The sequence below is a fragment of the Oryctolagus cuniculus genome, chromosome 1, assembly GCF_964237555.1.
Source record: "Oryctolagus cuniculus chromosome 1, mOryCun1.1, whole genome shotgun sequence".
In the NCBI taxonomy this organism is placed as follows: Eukaryota; Metazoa; Chordata; class Mammalia; order Lagomorpha; family Leporidae; genus Oryctolagus; species Oryctolagus cuniculus.
In genome coordinates, this window is record NC_091432.1 from 19426861 (window position 1) to 19443491 (window position 16631).

Here is a 16631-nt window from a genome sequence, read left to right on the forward strand (position 1 = left end):
GGAAAATGGCATAGTCTGTGATTTATCTTTGTAAAATGATTAGCAGCAGGGACCCAAACAGATACTGAAAATTCAGCAGTTGAGGCTTTTAGGAACCTAATTCTTGTACTCTGGTGATCTTGGCCATGTCATCTTTGCATTCCATGCCTATCTGCAGTATGACCATGATTTGGTGTTCAGTGCAGCATGTTATTCCACAAAATAGACTTTTGCGTTCCAAAGGTAGTTAGCTGGCTTGCTTGGGAATTCCATGTGATGGTTGGCCAGAAGTACGAGCACCTGTGATGAAAGACATTTCAGAGGTAGCCTAGATTCCTATAGCAGTTGACTGTGGGCTCTACTTCGGCCTGAATTGGTAGACTTATTGAGGATCTCCTTCAGCCTAACTATTCATTGCCCTGGACAATTCTCAAAGTATTTGCAAATGCTCTTTATACCATTCTGATATAACTGTTTCCATTTCTATTCTCAGTTTTCTCAGATTTCCATTAAAAAAACAAAACAAATGTACATGCTTTTTTTCCTTTTATATTCAAACATCAAAGAAGTGTATAAAATATAAAAGTCCCCAGGATGCTCACTAGGATTGCTGTGTCCGTGTGTTTTTTTCCTGATTGTAGAAATATGTATTTCAAATACATGTTAGAATGTGTACCATTCTTCAACTCCCCCTTCCATTTAAATTTTTTTTCAGAAGGCTTTCCTTGTCAGTACATAGGGATAACTTAATCTTTTTAATAGCTTCATGATGTTTCTGTATGGATATAAATATTTACTCTGTTGCTGGACATTTGATTTGTTTCCCAGTTTTTCACTGACAATGTTACAACAAAAATTATATATATGTATATATATGCATATTTTATATATATCTTTGAATCATTGTGTGTTTGTGTAGGGTAAAGTTTTTAATGGAATTGTTGAGACAAAGTGTGTGCCTCAGGCAAGTTTTAAGTTGGTCTTGACATTTTCTTACCAATCCGTTTAATATTATCATAGAAACCATTTTTCTGTGTTGTTCTTCTCTCATGATCTCCCATCATCACCTCAAGTTACATAACAGTGTTAGGAGAGATGGAGGGAAAACTTGAGAAAGAAGCAAGTGTGGGGAATTATATTGGACACCAGAGGTTTTCATGGAATATCAAGATACTAAAACCACAGTTTGAAGAATATGAGTCTATCTACCATTATTTACTGGAATTGCCTTAGCAAGGGAGAATAAAACTCAACAACTGTGACCTCATATTTTGCTCAGTACCCTGTAGTTTTTGACGCTTGGATTGTAAAAAATAGAAAAATTTATCTCATTTTTTTTCCTGTTAGATTTTCTGTTCTCCCAAGTATATTTTACTCTCAGTCTCTGTCCTGAATATTTTCTCCATGTTATAGATATTAATGATTAATTGATAAGGGAGGGATAAGAGGTTCGAAGAGATAATTTTAAGGAACTATGTGTATTTGTTGGAGAAAAACATCTTGTGAGATATATATGTGGATACCTTCTTTCCTTTTAAATCATTTAAGGTTTGCCACCTCCTGGCCTACTTTCTTCATCTGTAAAACTAAAGAGTAGATCATTCCTTAGGTCACTTTCATTTTTTAGTTTTCCATATGGACGATGCTCAAGGGAAATCTATGCATCTTTCTAAAGGGCATCCTCAGACACTAAACTAGGTTCCTTAGAAAGCCAGAGGAGAAAGATCCAGGGTTAGTCTCTGAGCACAGGGTGGCTCATGATCAGAAGGTGACTGATTCAACAGCCTATCTGCCTATCTCAGAACAGAAGCACTGGTAATGGTCTGATCAACATAGACTGCAGCCCGGAACCTCCTGGGGGGTTAAATGCCCTGTAGTTTTCACGTCTCCGGAGTTCACCTCAGCAGGGAGATGCGTGGGAGAGCTGTACTTACTCCTTCCTAGTGTTCCCCACATTAGTGCTAGTTTGTGTTTGTCCATCTCTGTTTCTCTCAGATTATCTCCTGCTGCCTACTACGCCCAGAGGATGATCCAGTATCTCTCACGGAGAGACAGTATTCGCCAGCGCTCCATGCGCTACCAACAGAACCGTCTCCGTTCTTCCACCTCTTCCTCTTCCTCAGACAACCAGGGTCCATCAGTAGAGGGAACCGACTTGGAATTTGAGGACTTTGAGTAAGTACATACTCAGCTTTTGTTCTTCGCTCTTCCCCTAGACTGTGAGTGCCTCCAAGCTGGCCACTGTCTGAGCTGCGGTGGTGCATGTTCTTACTCCCATTTGCCAAGTTGCTGTTTATGAGCAACAGGATGAGTTGAGGGACAGTGAGTTCAGAACTCAGGTCCCTCCCAGCTCTGGCGTTGCATTGCTTATACTGGAGCCTGGGGAAAGACAGCCCTGTGGACCTTGGGCCAGAGTGGGAGAGGTGCCTGTTGTTCTTCAGGCAGCTTTTCGTTTTCCCTTTGCCTGTGGAAACGTTTCTCATGAATTATCTTTATGACTGTAGGGAGGCATGAAGGTTGGTGTTTTTTCTTTTATAGATTTATTTTATGGCTGGTGCCGTGGCTCACTTGGCTAATCCTCCGCCTGTGGTGCTGGCATCCCGGGTTCTAGCCCTGGTCGGGGTGCCGGATTCTGTCCTGGTTGCTCCTCTTCCAGTCCAGCTCTCTGCTGTGGCCCGGGAAGGCAGTGGAGGATGGCCCAGGTCCTTGGGCCCTGCACCCGCATGGGATACTAGGAGGAAGCACCTGGCTCCTGGCTTCAGATCAGTGCGGTGCGCCGTAGTTGCCACTTGGGGGGTAAACCAATGGAAAAGGAAGACCTTTCTCTCTGTCACTCTCTCTGTCACTGTCCACTCTGCCTGTCAAAAAAAAAAAAAAAACAGATTTATTAATTTGAAAGGAAGAGTCACACACAGAGAGAGAGAGCGAGCAGAAGACACAGTGAGAGGTCTAACATCTGCTGGTTAACTCCTCAAATGGCTGCATCATCCAAGATTGGGCTAATCTGAAACCGGGAACCAGGAGCTTCTTCTGGGTCTCCTATGTGGGTACAGGGTCCCAAGCACTGGGGCCATCTTCTGCTTTCCCAGATGCATTAGCAGAGAGCTGGATCGGAAGTGGAGCAGCTGGGACTTGAATCAGAACCCACATAGGATGCCAGCATTGCAGGTGACTGATAAACCTACTATGCCACAATGCTGGTAATGGTGTTTTTTCTTTTAAGCTAAGTAGAAATGGAGATGTCTTCTTTATTTTTACATATTTGAATTTCTCTAAAAGTTGGATTTTCTGTCTTAGTACACTGATCAGAGTGATTTTTAAAAATAAAAAAAAAAGGGAGGCTGGTGCTGTGGTGTAGCGGGTAAAACCGCTGCCTGCAGTGCTGGCATCCCATATGGGTGCCAGTTCGAGTCTTAGCTGCTCCAGTTTCAATCCAGCTCTCTGCTATGACCTGAGAAAGCAGTAGAAGATGGCCCAAGTCCTTGGGCCCCTGCACCCTCATGGTAGACCTGGTAAAAGCTACTGGCTCCTGGCTTCGGATTGGCCCAGTTCCAGTCATTGCGGCCAACTGGGGAGTGAACCAGGGGATGGGAGACCTCTCTGTCTCTGCCTCTCCTTCTCTCTGTGTGTAACTCTGACTTTTGAATAATTAATAAATAAATTTTTAAAATAAAATAAAAGATTTATTGACTTATTTGAAAGGTAGAATGACTGAGAGAAAGAAAGAGTTTCCATTTGCTGCTTCGCTTCTCCCGGGTGGCTTCAATAGCCTACTCTAAGCCAAACTGAAGCCAGAAACCAGGAACTCTCCCCAGGAACTCCAGTTGGGTCACCTAAGTTGGAGGCAGGACACCAAGCACTTGGGCCATTATCTGCTGCCTCCCAGGTATACTAGCAGGAAGCTGGATCAGAAGTGTGGAGTAACGGAGAATCAAACACTCTCATATGAGATTCAGGTGTCCCAAGCTGCAGTTTAACCTGCTGGCCACAACTCCCAGCCGCAGACTGGTTCTTTGAGGTCCTACTCCCTCGCTTAAAGTTTCTCAGTCTCCCACTCTTATCCTCTCACAAATAATCTTTTGAAAGTTGCCTTTCAAGGTAATGAGGTGGGTTAAGAGGTGATTCTTCCTTTTTCTGTTTGTTTGAGTGGTTGATAGGTAGGGACCTGAGAGTGAATCAAGGGAGCAGGCTCAGCCTCAGGCTCCAGAATTTGAGATCTTGAACTTCACTGCTGAGTTTTGGACTCTCAGATTTTCTATCCTAACCTTTCTAGCCATTTGTTGTATTTCCATCCTGGATCTGGGCTTTCCTTGCTTGTATCAGATTGGACATTTGACTCTTATTTTGATTCCTGTATTTTGGCATTCTCAAACATACAAAACAAGAGAGAGAAAAGGCTGGTTAAGCATTTGTGTTTTCCTGGCAGCACTGGAACAGAACATCGTGTCAGTCATTTCCTTCCTTGTCCCTGTCTTCACATAGCCGGGTCAGGTCTGGGTTCCTAAGAGTTCTTGCCTCTCCCCAACCTCCCTCCTCTTCCCCAAATGAAGGATAGTTTCCCACAAGCCATCTTGCAGTAGAGTTTTATGGTGTGTTTGAGAAATCTCTTTGCCAGAGGGACCAACAAAGCGGGGACAACCTTTATATCAATTAGCCCTCCTGATACTGTCACTAAACATACTAACATTTGTATACCTAAGAGTAAAATGAAGAACGAGAAATTTAATTATCTGAGAAAGATATAAATGTGCAGGAAATGGAGGGGTGACCTGAAGCAGCTGTGGGGTGGCAGATGGAGCATAGGTGGTGATCCTTCCTTCCTTCCTTCCTAATTATTTATTTAAAAGGCAGAGTTACAGAGAAGTAGAAGCAGAGAGAGAGAGAGAAAAGTCTTACATCCACTCATTCATTCCTCAAATAGCCGCAATGGCAGGAGCTTAGGAACTTCCGGGTCTCCCACGCAGGTGCAGGGGCCCAAGGACTTGGACCATCTTCTGCTTTTCCAGGCCACAGCAGAGAGCTGGATCAGAAGTGGGGCAGCCAGGACTCGAACTGGTGCCCATATGGGATGCTGGCACTGCAGGCTATGACTTTACCTGATATGCCATAGTGCCGGCCCTGGTGGTGAACCATTCTCGTCAGCTGTAGGAGAAGAGCAGAGCTCCTCTCTGACTCTCAGCCTGCATCCTTCCTCCTCTGTCCACTGTTGGGCAAGATGGATGCATGCACTTGTAGTGAAGGAAACAGAGACTTTTCGTTACTCCAGCCAGGTGGACCCCTGTAGTGAAATGTGTGGTAGATGCTGCCCCAGGTCCACTGGGGCAGCCACTTAAACACACTTGCTGAGGCTGCCGGTGCTTAGTGCTGCCGACAGCCTAGGCAGCCTTCTTCCCATGCATGCTTGGAAGACTGCATTATCATTTTTTTTTTAAAGATTTATTTGTTTATTTGAAAGGCAGAGATACAGAGAGGCAGAGACAGAGAGAGGGGGTGTCTTTCATCTACTGGTTCACTCCCCAGATGGCTGCAACGGCCAGAGCTGCGCTGATCTGAAGCCAGGAGCCAGGAGCTTCCTCCCGGTCTCCCACGTGGGTGCAGGGGCTTAAGGACTTGGGCCGTCTTCTGCTGCTTTCCCAGGCCATAGCAGAGAGCTGGATTGGAAATAGAGCAGCTGGGACCCAAACTGGTGCCCATGTGGAATGCCGGCACTGCAGGCAGTGGCCTCACTCGCTATGCCACAGTGCTGGCCCCTGCGTTATCTTTTAGCGGTGGTGAAATGTGGGGCTCATGCCTTTAAGCTGTATCTCGCCTCGTGACTTGTCCTTCACAATGGAGTTCTGGGTTAGTTTAAAATGTTCTGTTCTCATCTTACCTTCCCTTTCTTCTGCTACCACCTCCTCTCTCCCCTTGCTTCCCCCTCAGTTTTCCTGTGTCAGACTGCCTCCTCCTAGTGCTCCCCCATCCCACCTGTGCTCTCGCCTCCCCTCTGGCTTCAGCATGACCTGAATTTACATTTCTTTCTTCACCTTTTATGCATTAACTTGCTGTTGTTTTTTTCTAGGGGTCTTATATAGTCCCCTGGATAGCGACGGTTGGCAACATTTTCTAATGCTCCTCCTAAAGCCTCTCCCCTGGGTGTTTGCCTCTGTTTTCAGGCCGATGCAGGCATAATCTTATTTAATAGCAGCTGTTTATCAGCCACCGCAGCATTAGTAGTCCAAGAGTTCCAGTGAAGGATGGAGCTGGCTAGTTGGTGCTGATTTACAGTCTGTCATCTCTCTGTTTCCCTCCCTGATCCCCTCCCCACCTGTAAACCCAGTGCTGCTGTGGTTGCTCCTCTACGCTTCATCTCTAGCTGCTCAGAAGAGGGAGAGAATGAGAAACTAGAGAATGGTCCAACCCGTTTTAATTTCTCTACCGTGTCCTTTTTCTTACCTTTGATACTAGATGGAAAGTCAGAGGCTTCTGCAGTCATAATTTATGGTTCTTTCAGGTCTAGAGAAGCAGGTGTGTTAAATATGACCTAGAACATTCTTAACAGGAGGCCATTCAGTGAAATGGTTCTTCTATTAGCTTCCCTCCCTCACTTTAACCTCTTCAATCTTTCTACTTGCTAAGTTGTAGAACATTTTGCCAATCTTGGGCTCGTCTCACTGAGGTGTATGGTGTCCCCAGAAAACCAAGGGAGCCATTTCTCAGATCCCTTCTTTTTGGTTATTATCCATTATCCATTGAATGGAAGGTTCAATAATAATATTGGTTATTATTACTAATAGGTTTTTCATATGTTATACTAATGAATAAGTTTTCAAAACATTGGTAGTACTGAGGCAAAAGTATACATTTTATATTGTTGTTGTTAAATATCTTGCTTAATCCTTATAATGGCTTAATGAGCTATTTATTGCATTGTAGTGTTTTTCTAATTGAGGACACTGAGACTTGACCAAATCAGATGTGTCTGATTAGAAAACAGGAACAAAGATATTTAGGGTCTGACTTTCCTTGTCGTGCAGATTTACAAACCTTTAAAAATGATGTACAACCATATTGGAGTGCTTCTACTTGCTTGCTGTGAAACAAAACCATTGAGATTTATCTCTAGGGAGGATGACTTAGGAGGTTCGTCAGCAACAGGTTAAATTTTTTGTTCTTGTTGTCTAGATTAATGACCATCTTCCCAGACAGGCATCTCCTCCTGCCATTCATCTCTGTCTGTGGTGAGGATTGAGACTGCAGGATCCCTGTGTTTATGAAAATGCACAAACAGGACATCCAGAAATCTGCTGTCAGCAGGTCTCCCCGAAGCCCTCAGCAGCTGTCATTGCATAAAGATGTTCACAAGCAGGGTAAAGGTGTGACTGCCTGTGACATTGCTGTCTGCCTGCTTGTGAGCCCAGACCACCTACTAGAATATAGATGGCAAATAAACATAAGGAAAACTCGCGTTTGCATTTTTTATATCCCTTTGGAAAGAAGGAGGGGGAGGTTTTCATAAAGCCCCACTTAAGTGCCAGTAGTTGCTAAGACTTGTATAGAGCTTATTTGCTATCCTAGTATTTCAACTGGATTTGCCCCTTTCTTCATTTTATCTGTTTCTCTAAATGTAATTATAATCCCAGAGGCATCCTCAGTTCATACTGCTGCCCTTGTTACCTCTTTGTGTAGCTGATTTGCCTTCTAAGGAGAAGGATACTCTGGGTACCGTCCTTGCTAGTTACAGTCCGACCTGGAGAAGCCCGATATTGGATCGTATCTCCACTATGCATGCCAGTCACTGGGTGATTATATTCAACTTCTTAAAAATTGATGCTAGCACAGTAGAGACAAAAGTCCTTCGTTCTCAGTTGTGACACTGATTTCTACCTAGGAAATACATTTCATTCAGAATTCTAATCTCTCAGACTTAAGATGAATTCTTTATGTTTATTACATTTCTTTTTTCTTAGTTTTTTTTTTAATTTATTTTCATTTTTTTATTTGAAAGACACAGAGAGAGAGAGAGAGAGAGAGAGAGAGAGAGAGAGAAGTTGTCCATTTGCTGGTTCCTTCCCTCCCAAATTACTCAAAATAGCAAGGGCTAGGCCAGGCCAAAGCCAGGAGACCAGGACTCAATCCATGGATCCAAATGCTTGAACCATCATCTTTTACATCCCGGAGTGTGTGTTAGTAGGAAACTGGATTGGAAGTAGAGAAGCCAGGACACAAGCAGACACTCCAATATGGAATGTGGATGTCTCAAGCAGTGTCTTCACCACCACATCAAATGCCTACCCTCACATTTATTTTCCTGTTTAAAAAAAAAAGCAAGGGGCCTGCGCTGTGGCAGAGTGGATAAATGCACCGCCTACAGTGTCGGAATCCCATATGGGTGCCAGCTCAAGTCCGGGCTGCTCCACTTCCAATCCAGCTCTCTGCTTTGGCCTGGGAAAGCAGTAGAAGATGGCCCAAGTCCTTGGGCCCCTGCAGCCACGTGGGAGACCCAGAAGAAGTTCCTGGCTCCTGGCTTTGGATTGGCATAGCTCCGGCCATTGCTGCCAACTGGGGAGTGAACCAGGGGATGGAAGACCTCTCTCTCTCTCTCTCTGCCTCTCCTTCCCTCTCTGTGTAACTCTGACTTTCAAGTAAAAATAAATAATACTTGAAAGACAGCAATGGGGCAAGATAGGAGATGGGGGTGATACCTTCCATTCACTGGTTCACTCCCCAGGCCACAACAGCTGGGTCTGGGCCAGGATGAAGCCAGGAGCCAGGAACTCCATCCTACTCTCCCACGTGGGTGGCAGGGTCCTATGTACTTGGGCCATCATCTGCCACCTTCCCAGCTGCATTAGGAAGCTGAAACAGAAGCAGAGCAGTCTGAACTTGAACCAGCAGTCTGACAACTGGCATTGTGAGCAACAACTTAACCTGCTGAGCTACAATGCTGATCCCTATATTTATTTTCTAAACTACTGTAATTTATGTGGTGTATTTCAGTCCCTTTTATCTAGAAGTCCACATTATGACCAAATACACAAAATTTAGTTATGAATAGGACAGTCATTTCTGGATACAAGAGATTTAGTTTGGCATGATGTATTATGGCAGTAGCACATTTGCATATACAGAGGAGCCTTGTGCTGCAAGAGCTTCTCTTTTTATGATCCTCCTTCTAGACACCTAGCAAAGACACCTGGCAAGGAAGTCATTAAAAAGTCTTCACAAAGGGGCCAGTGTTGTAGTGCAATAGGTTAAGCTACTGCCTGTGACACTCACATCCCATTTGGGCACCGGTTCAAGTCCGTGCTGTTTGCTTACCAGCCAGCTTGCTGCTAATGCACCTGGGAAAACAGCAGAAGATGGCCCAAGCACTTGAACCCATGCTGCCCACCTGAGAGACAGGATGAAGTTCCTGGCTCCTGGCTGCAGCCTGGCTGAGCCCTGGCCATTGCAATCTTATAGAGTAAGCCAGCAGCAGATGGAAGATCTCTGTCTCCTCCTCTCTCTGTAACTTTGCCTTTCAAATAAAATTTAAAAATCTTTAAATTAAAATGTTCATGGAAAATATAATTTAAAAATCTCCATAATCAGGGTAGACATTTAGCCTAGCAGTTAAGATGCCAGTTTAGACACCTGTGTCCCACATCAGTGTACCTGAATTCAGTATGTGACTGACTCTTGACTCCAGCTTCCTGTTAAAGCAGACACTGGGAGGTAGCAGTGATGGCTCAAGTGTTTAGAGACTTAGATTGAGTTCTGAGCTCCTGGCTTTGGCACAGTCTAGCACTGGCTATTGTGGGCATTTAGGGAGTGAATTAGCAGATGGGAGCACGTGCGCACTTCTCCCACTTCTGCTTCTCAAATTAAGAAAAGATCTTCACAGTGTATGATGTAGCTGTAGATTGGAAGTGGAGCAGCTGGGACTCGAACCAGTGCCCATATAGGATGCCAGCACTGCAGGTGGCAGCTTTACTTGCTATGCCACAGTGTGGCCCCAAGTTTTTTTGTTTTTTTTTTTTAATTTAGAAGGCAGAGTTATGGAGAGAGAGAGAGAGAGAGAGACAGAGAAAGATCTTCCATCTACTGGTTCACTCCTCAAGTGGCCACAATAGCCAGGGCTGGGCCAATCCAAAGACACCAACCAGGAGCTTCATCCAGGTCTCCCATGTAGGTGCAGGGGTACAAGGACTTCAGCCATCTTCTACTGCTTTCCCAGATGCATTAGCAGAGAGCTGGATCAGAAGTGGAGCAGCCAGGACTCAAAGTGGCACCCATCATCGCAGGCAGTGGCTTAACCCATTATGCCACTACACTGGCCCCCAGAATTAATTCTTTAGGTGGGATGAGATAAAAACTGTTGTCTTCCTGGTTACCAGATAATTTAAAACTTGGGTTTTATAGTGGTTCATTGTTTTTACAAGGTAGGCTCTTAGAAAGATAGGTCTTAAAAAAAAAACAAAGTCTTTCTGTAGGTATTCTTAGGATAAAAACAAGTAAATGCAGTTATAAAACATGGAACAGTATGGAATATTTTGGGAATTACTCTGTTGATAGGTGTAGCTAGATTGTGAAGTCCAAGATATGTGGCAGGAGATGAGCCCTTAGCATTAGAGTGGCTGTAGATTTAGAGTGTGTTGTGTGCCTTGCAAGTGAGCTAAGTGGAAGTCCTTGAAGCATTTTAAGCTATAGAGTAACATGATCAGTCTTATGCATAAATACCTGAAGAGAGAACATAGTAAGTTATCACTGAAGTGTTAGGACAGCATTTCATGAAGGAACAAAGTATTTGGGGGAGGTACTAGAAGGCTTCATGGATTTGAGCTGAATATTGAAAGCTCTCTGAGACACTGATAAGTGAATTTATGTGTGGGATGGATGGAGACTCTTGATAAAGTAAATAATTTATGCAAAAGCCTAGTGATGAGAAGTTTAACAGTGTTTATTCAGAGGCCCTAAATAGATCTATGTCTATTGCTATGGAATATTTGTGATATAGGAGCAATCAGAAAGCCCTGTACCATTGAGGGCCCAGAATGCCTGGCTATAAAGTTTGAACTTTGTTTTTATCTGGGGACAGTCAGTATTCATTATGTACTTTAAGTGGTTAACTCTAACAGCATAGGTCTGGTGACCTAACTTGGCAAGATAACTGAGGCAGGAGAAACAGTTAGAAAGCAGTGGGCTTAGGGGTGGTGCTGCGGTGTAGTGGGTAAATGCGCTGCCTGCAGTGCCAGCATTCCAAATGGGTGCTAGTTCAAGTCCCAGCTGCTCCATTTCTGATCCAGCTCTCTGCTATAGCCTGGGAAAGCAGTAGAAGATGGCCCAATACCTTGGGCCAGTGCACCTGCAGGAGAGACCCGGAAGAAGCTCCTGGCTTTGGATTGTTGTCGCTCTGGCCATTGAAGCCATCTGGGGGAGTGAGCCAGTGGATAGAGGATCTCTCTCTCTCTCTTTGCCTCTGCCTCTGCTTCTCTGTGACTCTGCCTTTCAAATAAATAAATACATCTCTAAAAAAAAAAAAAAAAAAAAAAAAAGGAAAAGAAAAAGCAGTAGGCTTAGTACAGGTAAGGATAATTGAGGGTTACATTTTAAATATTGTGTGTAAGAGGCCCTGGTGTTTTCTAAGAGTGGGGCCCGATTGTGTATATTCCTGGTGGGATGAGCTGCCAGAGAGTACAGCCATCTGACTTCCTGCTGCTCCAAATAAAATGTTACCCAAGTCCATTTTTATTCTTACTGAAGCCAATTTTGAACTAAGTGTATAAATTAGCAAGTGACTCTAGAACAGCAGTGACTAGAATTAGGATCACTTGTCATTGCTTGCTGATCTCCACGCCTGACAACTATTGCCTGCTACGTAGCTCTGGGTCCTGGTCTTGGCTGGGCCTGTAATTTGGCATCTGATCTGAAGCAAGTCTCTTTCCCACCCTTGGCCTAATCTGTAAAATGTCTAATCTATAAAAATGAGATTAGGTAATCTCTGAAGTCCCTTTTAGCCCTAAGGTTTCGGAACTTTTTTGAAGTTAACTACTTCAGGATAATTTCCTTGTACTCAGCAGGAAAACTAAGAATTTTCAGAAGCAAGGAGCTTCTTGATAATTAGGAATAGGCTGTCTGGTACCTGTGGAGCCCCAGTGTATTTGTAAAATGTATACCTACCCAAATTCTAGCTCTTTACTGAGGATTTTGACCTACTGCTTAGAAATACATAACACTGTTGGCAGCTTTAGAATTCATACTCTTTATGGGCAAGTAAAATACATCTGAATATTTATTATGGTGCATGCAATAGAAGAGTCTAGCTTGTGCCTGAGCTTAGAATGGGAAATTACAGAAGGAAAGTATTGAACAGCCAGGGGGTGGGGGGAGAAGACAACCACTTAGATTCAGATGTTTAGTTTTTAACATAAAGTGCGCATTTAGAATATGGATTTACATAATGTAGGCAGATGGAATTAAGAGGTAGAATAAGGGAGGAAAGGAATTTGTAAATGGTAATTATCCCTTTTATTACTATTCCTTAGAAAAAAAAGTAAGGCTCTACAGTTCCAGGAGACCTATACCGTAGATCGCCTATGAATGATAGCTGGGACTGTGCCTGCCTTCCAGAAATCTAAGTCCTTGCACACGTTCAAGTCCTTGCAAACAAAAACTGGAGCCTCAGTTTCAGTTAGCAGCACCTAGTAACAGAAAGAACTTGACCAAGATCACTCTGCCATCCAGGGACACAAATAATGCTAACGGGACCTTCCTTTGTCTGCAGATTGAGTAGAAACAGAGTAACATAGACAAATAAGTATTTTTTAAGTAGTCTAATTTTCAGTAAAGTCAACTGTGTACTGTCAAGAGGACAATGGCCTTTTGAGCTTTTGCTGCGAGAGCTTCATTTATAAAGGTCCAAGTCAGAACCATTTGTCACTGGGAAGCAGTGGCAGCCTGACTGTCTGGTCAGGACGCAGCCAGCAGTCTGTAGGTGTATTTTTCATTTCTTTCAATTGCAGCCTCTCTCTGAGGCAATTAATCCTGGACATTTAGCAGAAGGGTTGCTGCTGTGTTTCTGTCTTGTTCTGGAGACTTGTCTTCTTGTATTCAACACTTGTCTTGAAAACTTGATTGTTTGAAGGATTTTTTTCCTTGTAAGATCTTGTATATGAAAATATTATTTTTTCCCCTCTCCTTTCCCAGTACCCCTCTGAGAGTTAATCAGAGATGCACAGAGTTCAACAACTGGGAAAACCATTAATAACCCAGCCAGCTTCTATCCTGCTGGCTTAGAGGCAGCTTCTGGCTGTTGAAATTGATGAGGATTTCTCTGGTGTTTCCCTGAAAAGTGTTCCTTCTGTGTTGGAGGAACAATACCAGCATATTTGTATACTCTCTTTGCCTTTTTTTCAGCCTCCCACCCCGTCCCAGAAGGGTATTGACTGTGTTGTGTTAGACCCCAGTGTTGAGCATCCTCCACCGTTCTTAGGAAACACTGTCTTGGGTCTGCCTTTCTCCCACTGTTCATCTGGCAAGCATTTTCCAGTCTACTCATGTACAGTCTCTGCCTGACTGATTTTTGCCTTCTTCCATCTCATGGATCCTTGCTGCATGTGGGTCTTATATCATCACTGAAGTGAGAGGCAGGCTCTTACGTAGTTATCTGAATATATCATTCTTTTAAGTACTTTCATTTTTAAGAGATTTACTTATTTGAAAGGTGGAGAGGGAGAATAAGAGAAAGAGAGAAGGAAAGAGAGGGAGGGATAGAGAGATCCTTCACCTGTGGCCTTACTCCCCAAATGACTGCAACAGCTGTGGCTGGGCCAAGCCACAACCAGCGTTCAGGAACTCTATCTGGGTCTCCCATGTGGGTGGAAAGAACTCAAAGTACTCAGCCATCAAAGTACTGAGCCATCCTCTGCTGCGTGCCAGATGCATCAGCAGGGAATGGGGTTGGAAGTGGAGTAACCTGCGCTGTGATTTGGGATGCTGGCATCACAAGCAGTGGCTTAAGCCGCTGCACCACAATGCCCCCTATACTTTCAGTTTTTTGGTCTTTTCTTAGAACTCTTAGTGGTAATCTCTTTCCCCATGCTTCAACTCCCCCCTGCCCAATATTCTATGCATTGAAATTTGTTTCCCCAACAGGACTCCTTATCTGAATCCTCATTTCTTTAGAATCTGGAGAGTCATTAGTTACTCTTTTTACCTCTAATTTATTTCGAGCTATGCCTTGGATCTGGAATTTCTGTGTGCCAATATTAAAACCAAAGGTCTTTTCCCTTCTTCTTGCCTAACACATTTTTTTTGGTGGGGCATTTGCCACTTTATTAACCCATTCTTGTTTTCAGGGTTTTCCTAACTGTAAATGAATGGCTTTTTATTGAAGGTGGTTTTATACACACACACATACATCCACCTTGGCAGTGTCTCATTTGTGTGTTTGCTGTGTTTCATATTTTCCTAATTACTCTGGTTCCTAATCTGTCATTTCTGCTTCTCTGCAAGAATTCTCAACACTTCCATTTGAAGCCTTCTCTACATGGGCTAGAGATGCCATTTTATCTTATTTTCCCATTCTTAGTTAAAACGTGAACTAAGTTGAGGACTAGCACAAACACCTCTGCTTACTTAATTTATAGCCTCTTTCATGGTTCCTGATGGTGATATTCAGGCTAAGACTTTGCTTGTATTCGAGCCAGCTGATCTCATCTTTATTTTCTCTTATATATTTCCCAGTAGTCTCCAAATTATAGAGTCATTATCTCTGGTCATAAGTAGGAGGTTGCAAAAGAGTTCATGGAAAATGTGTTATGAAAAATTGTGCAATTTCAAAAAAATTGCATCAAAATAAATTTATCTGTTAATTCCATTTTTCTGTGAACTTTATGAAGTTCTCTCATATTTCAGCTTCCCCTCTTTCATTTCCACTCTTTTTGTGTATGACAAAGTACACATAACATGAGGAGCTGGTGTGAATGATTCAGTGAGTTAAGCTGCTGCCTATATGGCTGACAGTTCAAGTCCCAGCTGATCCACTTCCCATCCTGCTCCCTGCTAATGCTCCTGGGAAAGTAGTGGAAGATGACCCAAGTACTTGGCTCCTGCCAACCATCAGGAGACCTTCTACTGGCCCCGTCCTGGTCATTGAGGCCATTTGGGGAGTTAATCAGCTGATGAAAGAACTTTCTCTCTGTCTAACCTTCTTTCTCTGTAATTCTGCCTTTCAAATAAATAAATAAATCTTTAAAAAAAAGTAACATGAAAATTACCATTTTAAGCCCCCCATTCTTTTTTAAATGGAGGATTAAGCAAACAAAAAACAGTTGATTGTTTTAGGTTTTAATTGTAACAGAAAGAGGATTGTGATATATATTGTAGGATTCCACATATTTTTCCTATCTCTGGTGTTTATCCAGAGTTCAGAGTTGTTCACCATGTTCCAGATAATTTTTTTTAAGATTTATTTTTATTTATTTGAAAGAAAGTGTTACAGAGAGAGGTCAAGACAGAGAGGTCTTCCATCTGCTGGTTCACTCCCCAGATGGCTGCAATGGCCAGAGCTGTGCTGATCCAAAGTCTGGATCCAGGAGCTTCTTCTGGGTCTCCCATGTGGGTGCAGTGGCCCAAGGACTTGAGCCATCTTCTCCTGCTTTCCCAGGCCATAGCAGAGAGCTGGATTGGAAGAGGAGCAGCGGGACTAGAACTGGCGCCCATATGGGATGCTGGCACTTTATGCCACTGCGCCACAGTGCCGACCCCTCCATGTAATCTTTGAGCAATGTGCAGTGACTTCTCTGCTCTTCAGTTCTGCCAACACTGTGGAGAGCACTGTTTGTTGTCTAGGGGTTGGATCTTTGGACCTTGCAAGAGCAAATTGTCAGCACCACAGTATGATGCTGGGAAGGCCAGTTCTCTTCCATACCTGTAGAACAAAATATTTGAATTTGTCCCGTAGTGCGTCTTTCTAGATTAGCATTCAATCTGTTGCAGGCTCAACCCTTCCTCACTTCTCCATTTTTCCCCTCTTTGGACCCTTTTAAGTTCTCCATAGCAATTAGTTGTACTTTTAGTACCTATTGACCAGTAAAATAAACAGTGATGAAAAGCTACCAGGAACTGAATTTTACTTTTAAATGAATTGGTACTTTATCTGACCATACCTGGAATCTACAGATGTTTGGAAAATAATAATGTGTTTAATTTTGGAACTACCTCATTTGTTTGTTCAATTATTTCCTTTTATTTATTTATTTATTTATTTATTTATTTTTTGACAGGCAAAGTGGACAGTGAGAGAGAGAGACAGAGAGAAAGATCTTCCTTTGCCGTTGGTTCACCCTCCAATGGCTGCCGCGGCCAGCGCACTGTGGCCGGTGCACCGCGCTGATCCGATGGCAGGAGCCAGGAGCCAGGTGCTTTTCCTGGTCTCCTATGGGGTGCAGGGCCCAAGCACCTGGGCCATCCTCCACTGCACTCCCTGGCCACAGCAGAGAGCTGGCCTGGAAGAGGGGCAACCGGGACAGAATCCGGCGCCCCGACTGGGACTAGAACCCGGTGTGCCGGCGCCGCTAGGCGGAGGATTAGCCTAGTGAGCTGCGGCGCCGGCCCAATTATTTCCTTTTTTAAAAAATGTATTTTCATATTATTTGAAAGGCAGAGAGACAAAGATCTTTCATCTGTTG

At 43.6% G+C, this 16631-nt stretch overlaps 1 protein-coding gene across 5 annotated transcripts in view; it reads left to right on the forward strand.

The window, feature by feature from the left end:
- AMBRA1 (autophagy and beclin 1 regulator 1) overlaps positions 1-16631 on the forward strand; it is a 194142-nt gene that overhangs the window by 44442 nt on the left and 133069 nt on the right. For 3 of the 5 annotated variants that reach the window (XM_051826317.2, XM_051826321.2, XM_051826325.2), the window contains one exon: positions 1975-2154. The exons of the other annotated variants lie outside the window; for them this stretch is intronic. In XM_051826317.2, coding sequence (XP_051682277.1) covers positions 1975-2154 — 180 coding nt within the window. The remainder of the gene's footprint in view (positions 1-1974; positions 2155-16631) is intronic. 5 annotated transcript variants of the gene reach the window in all.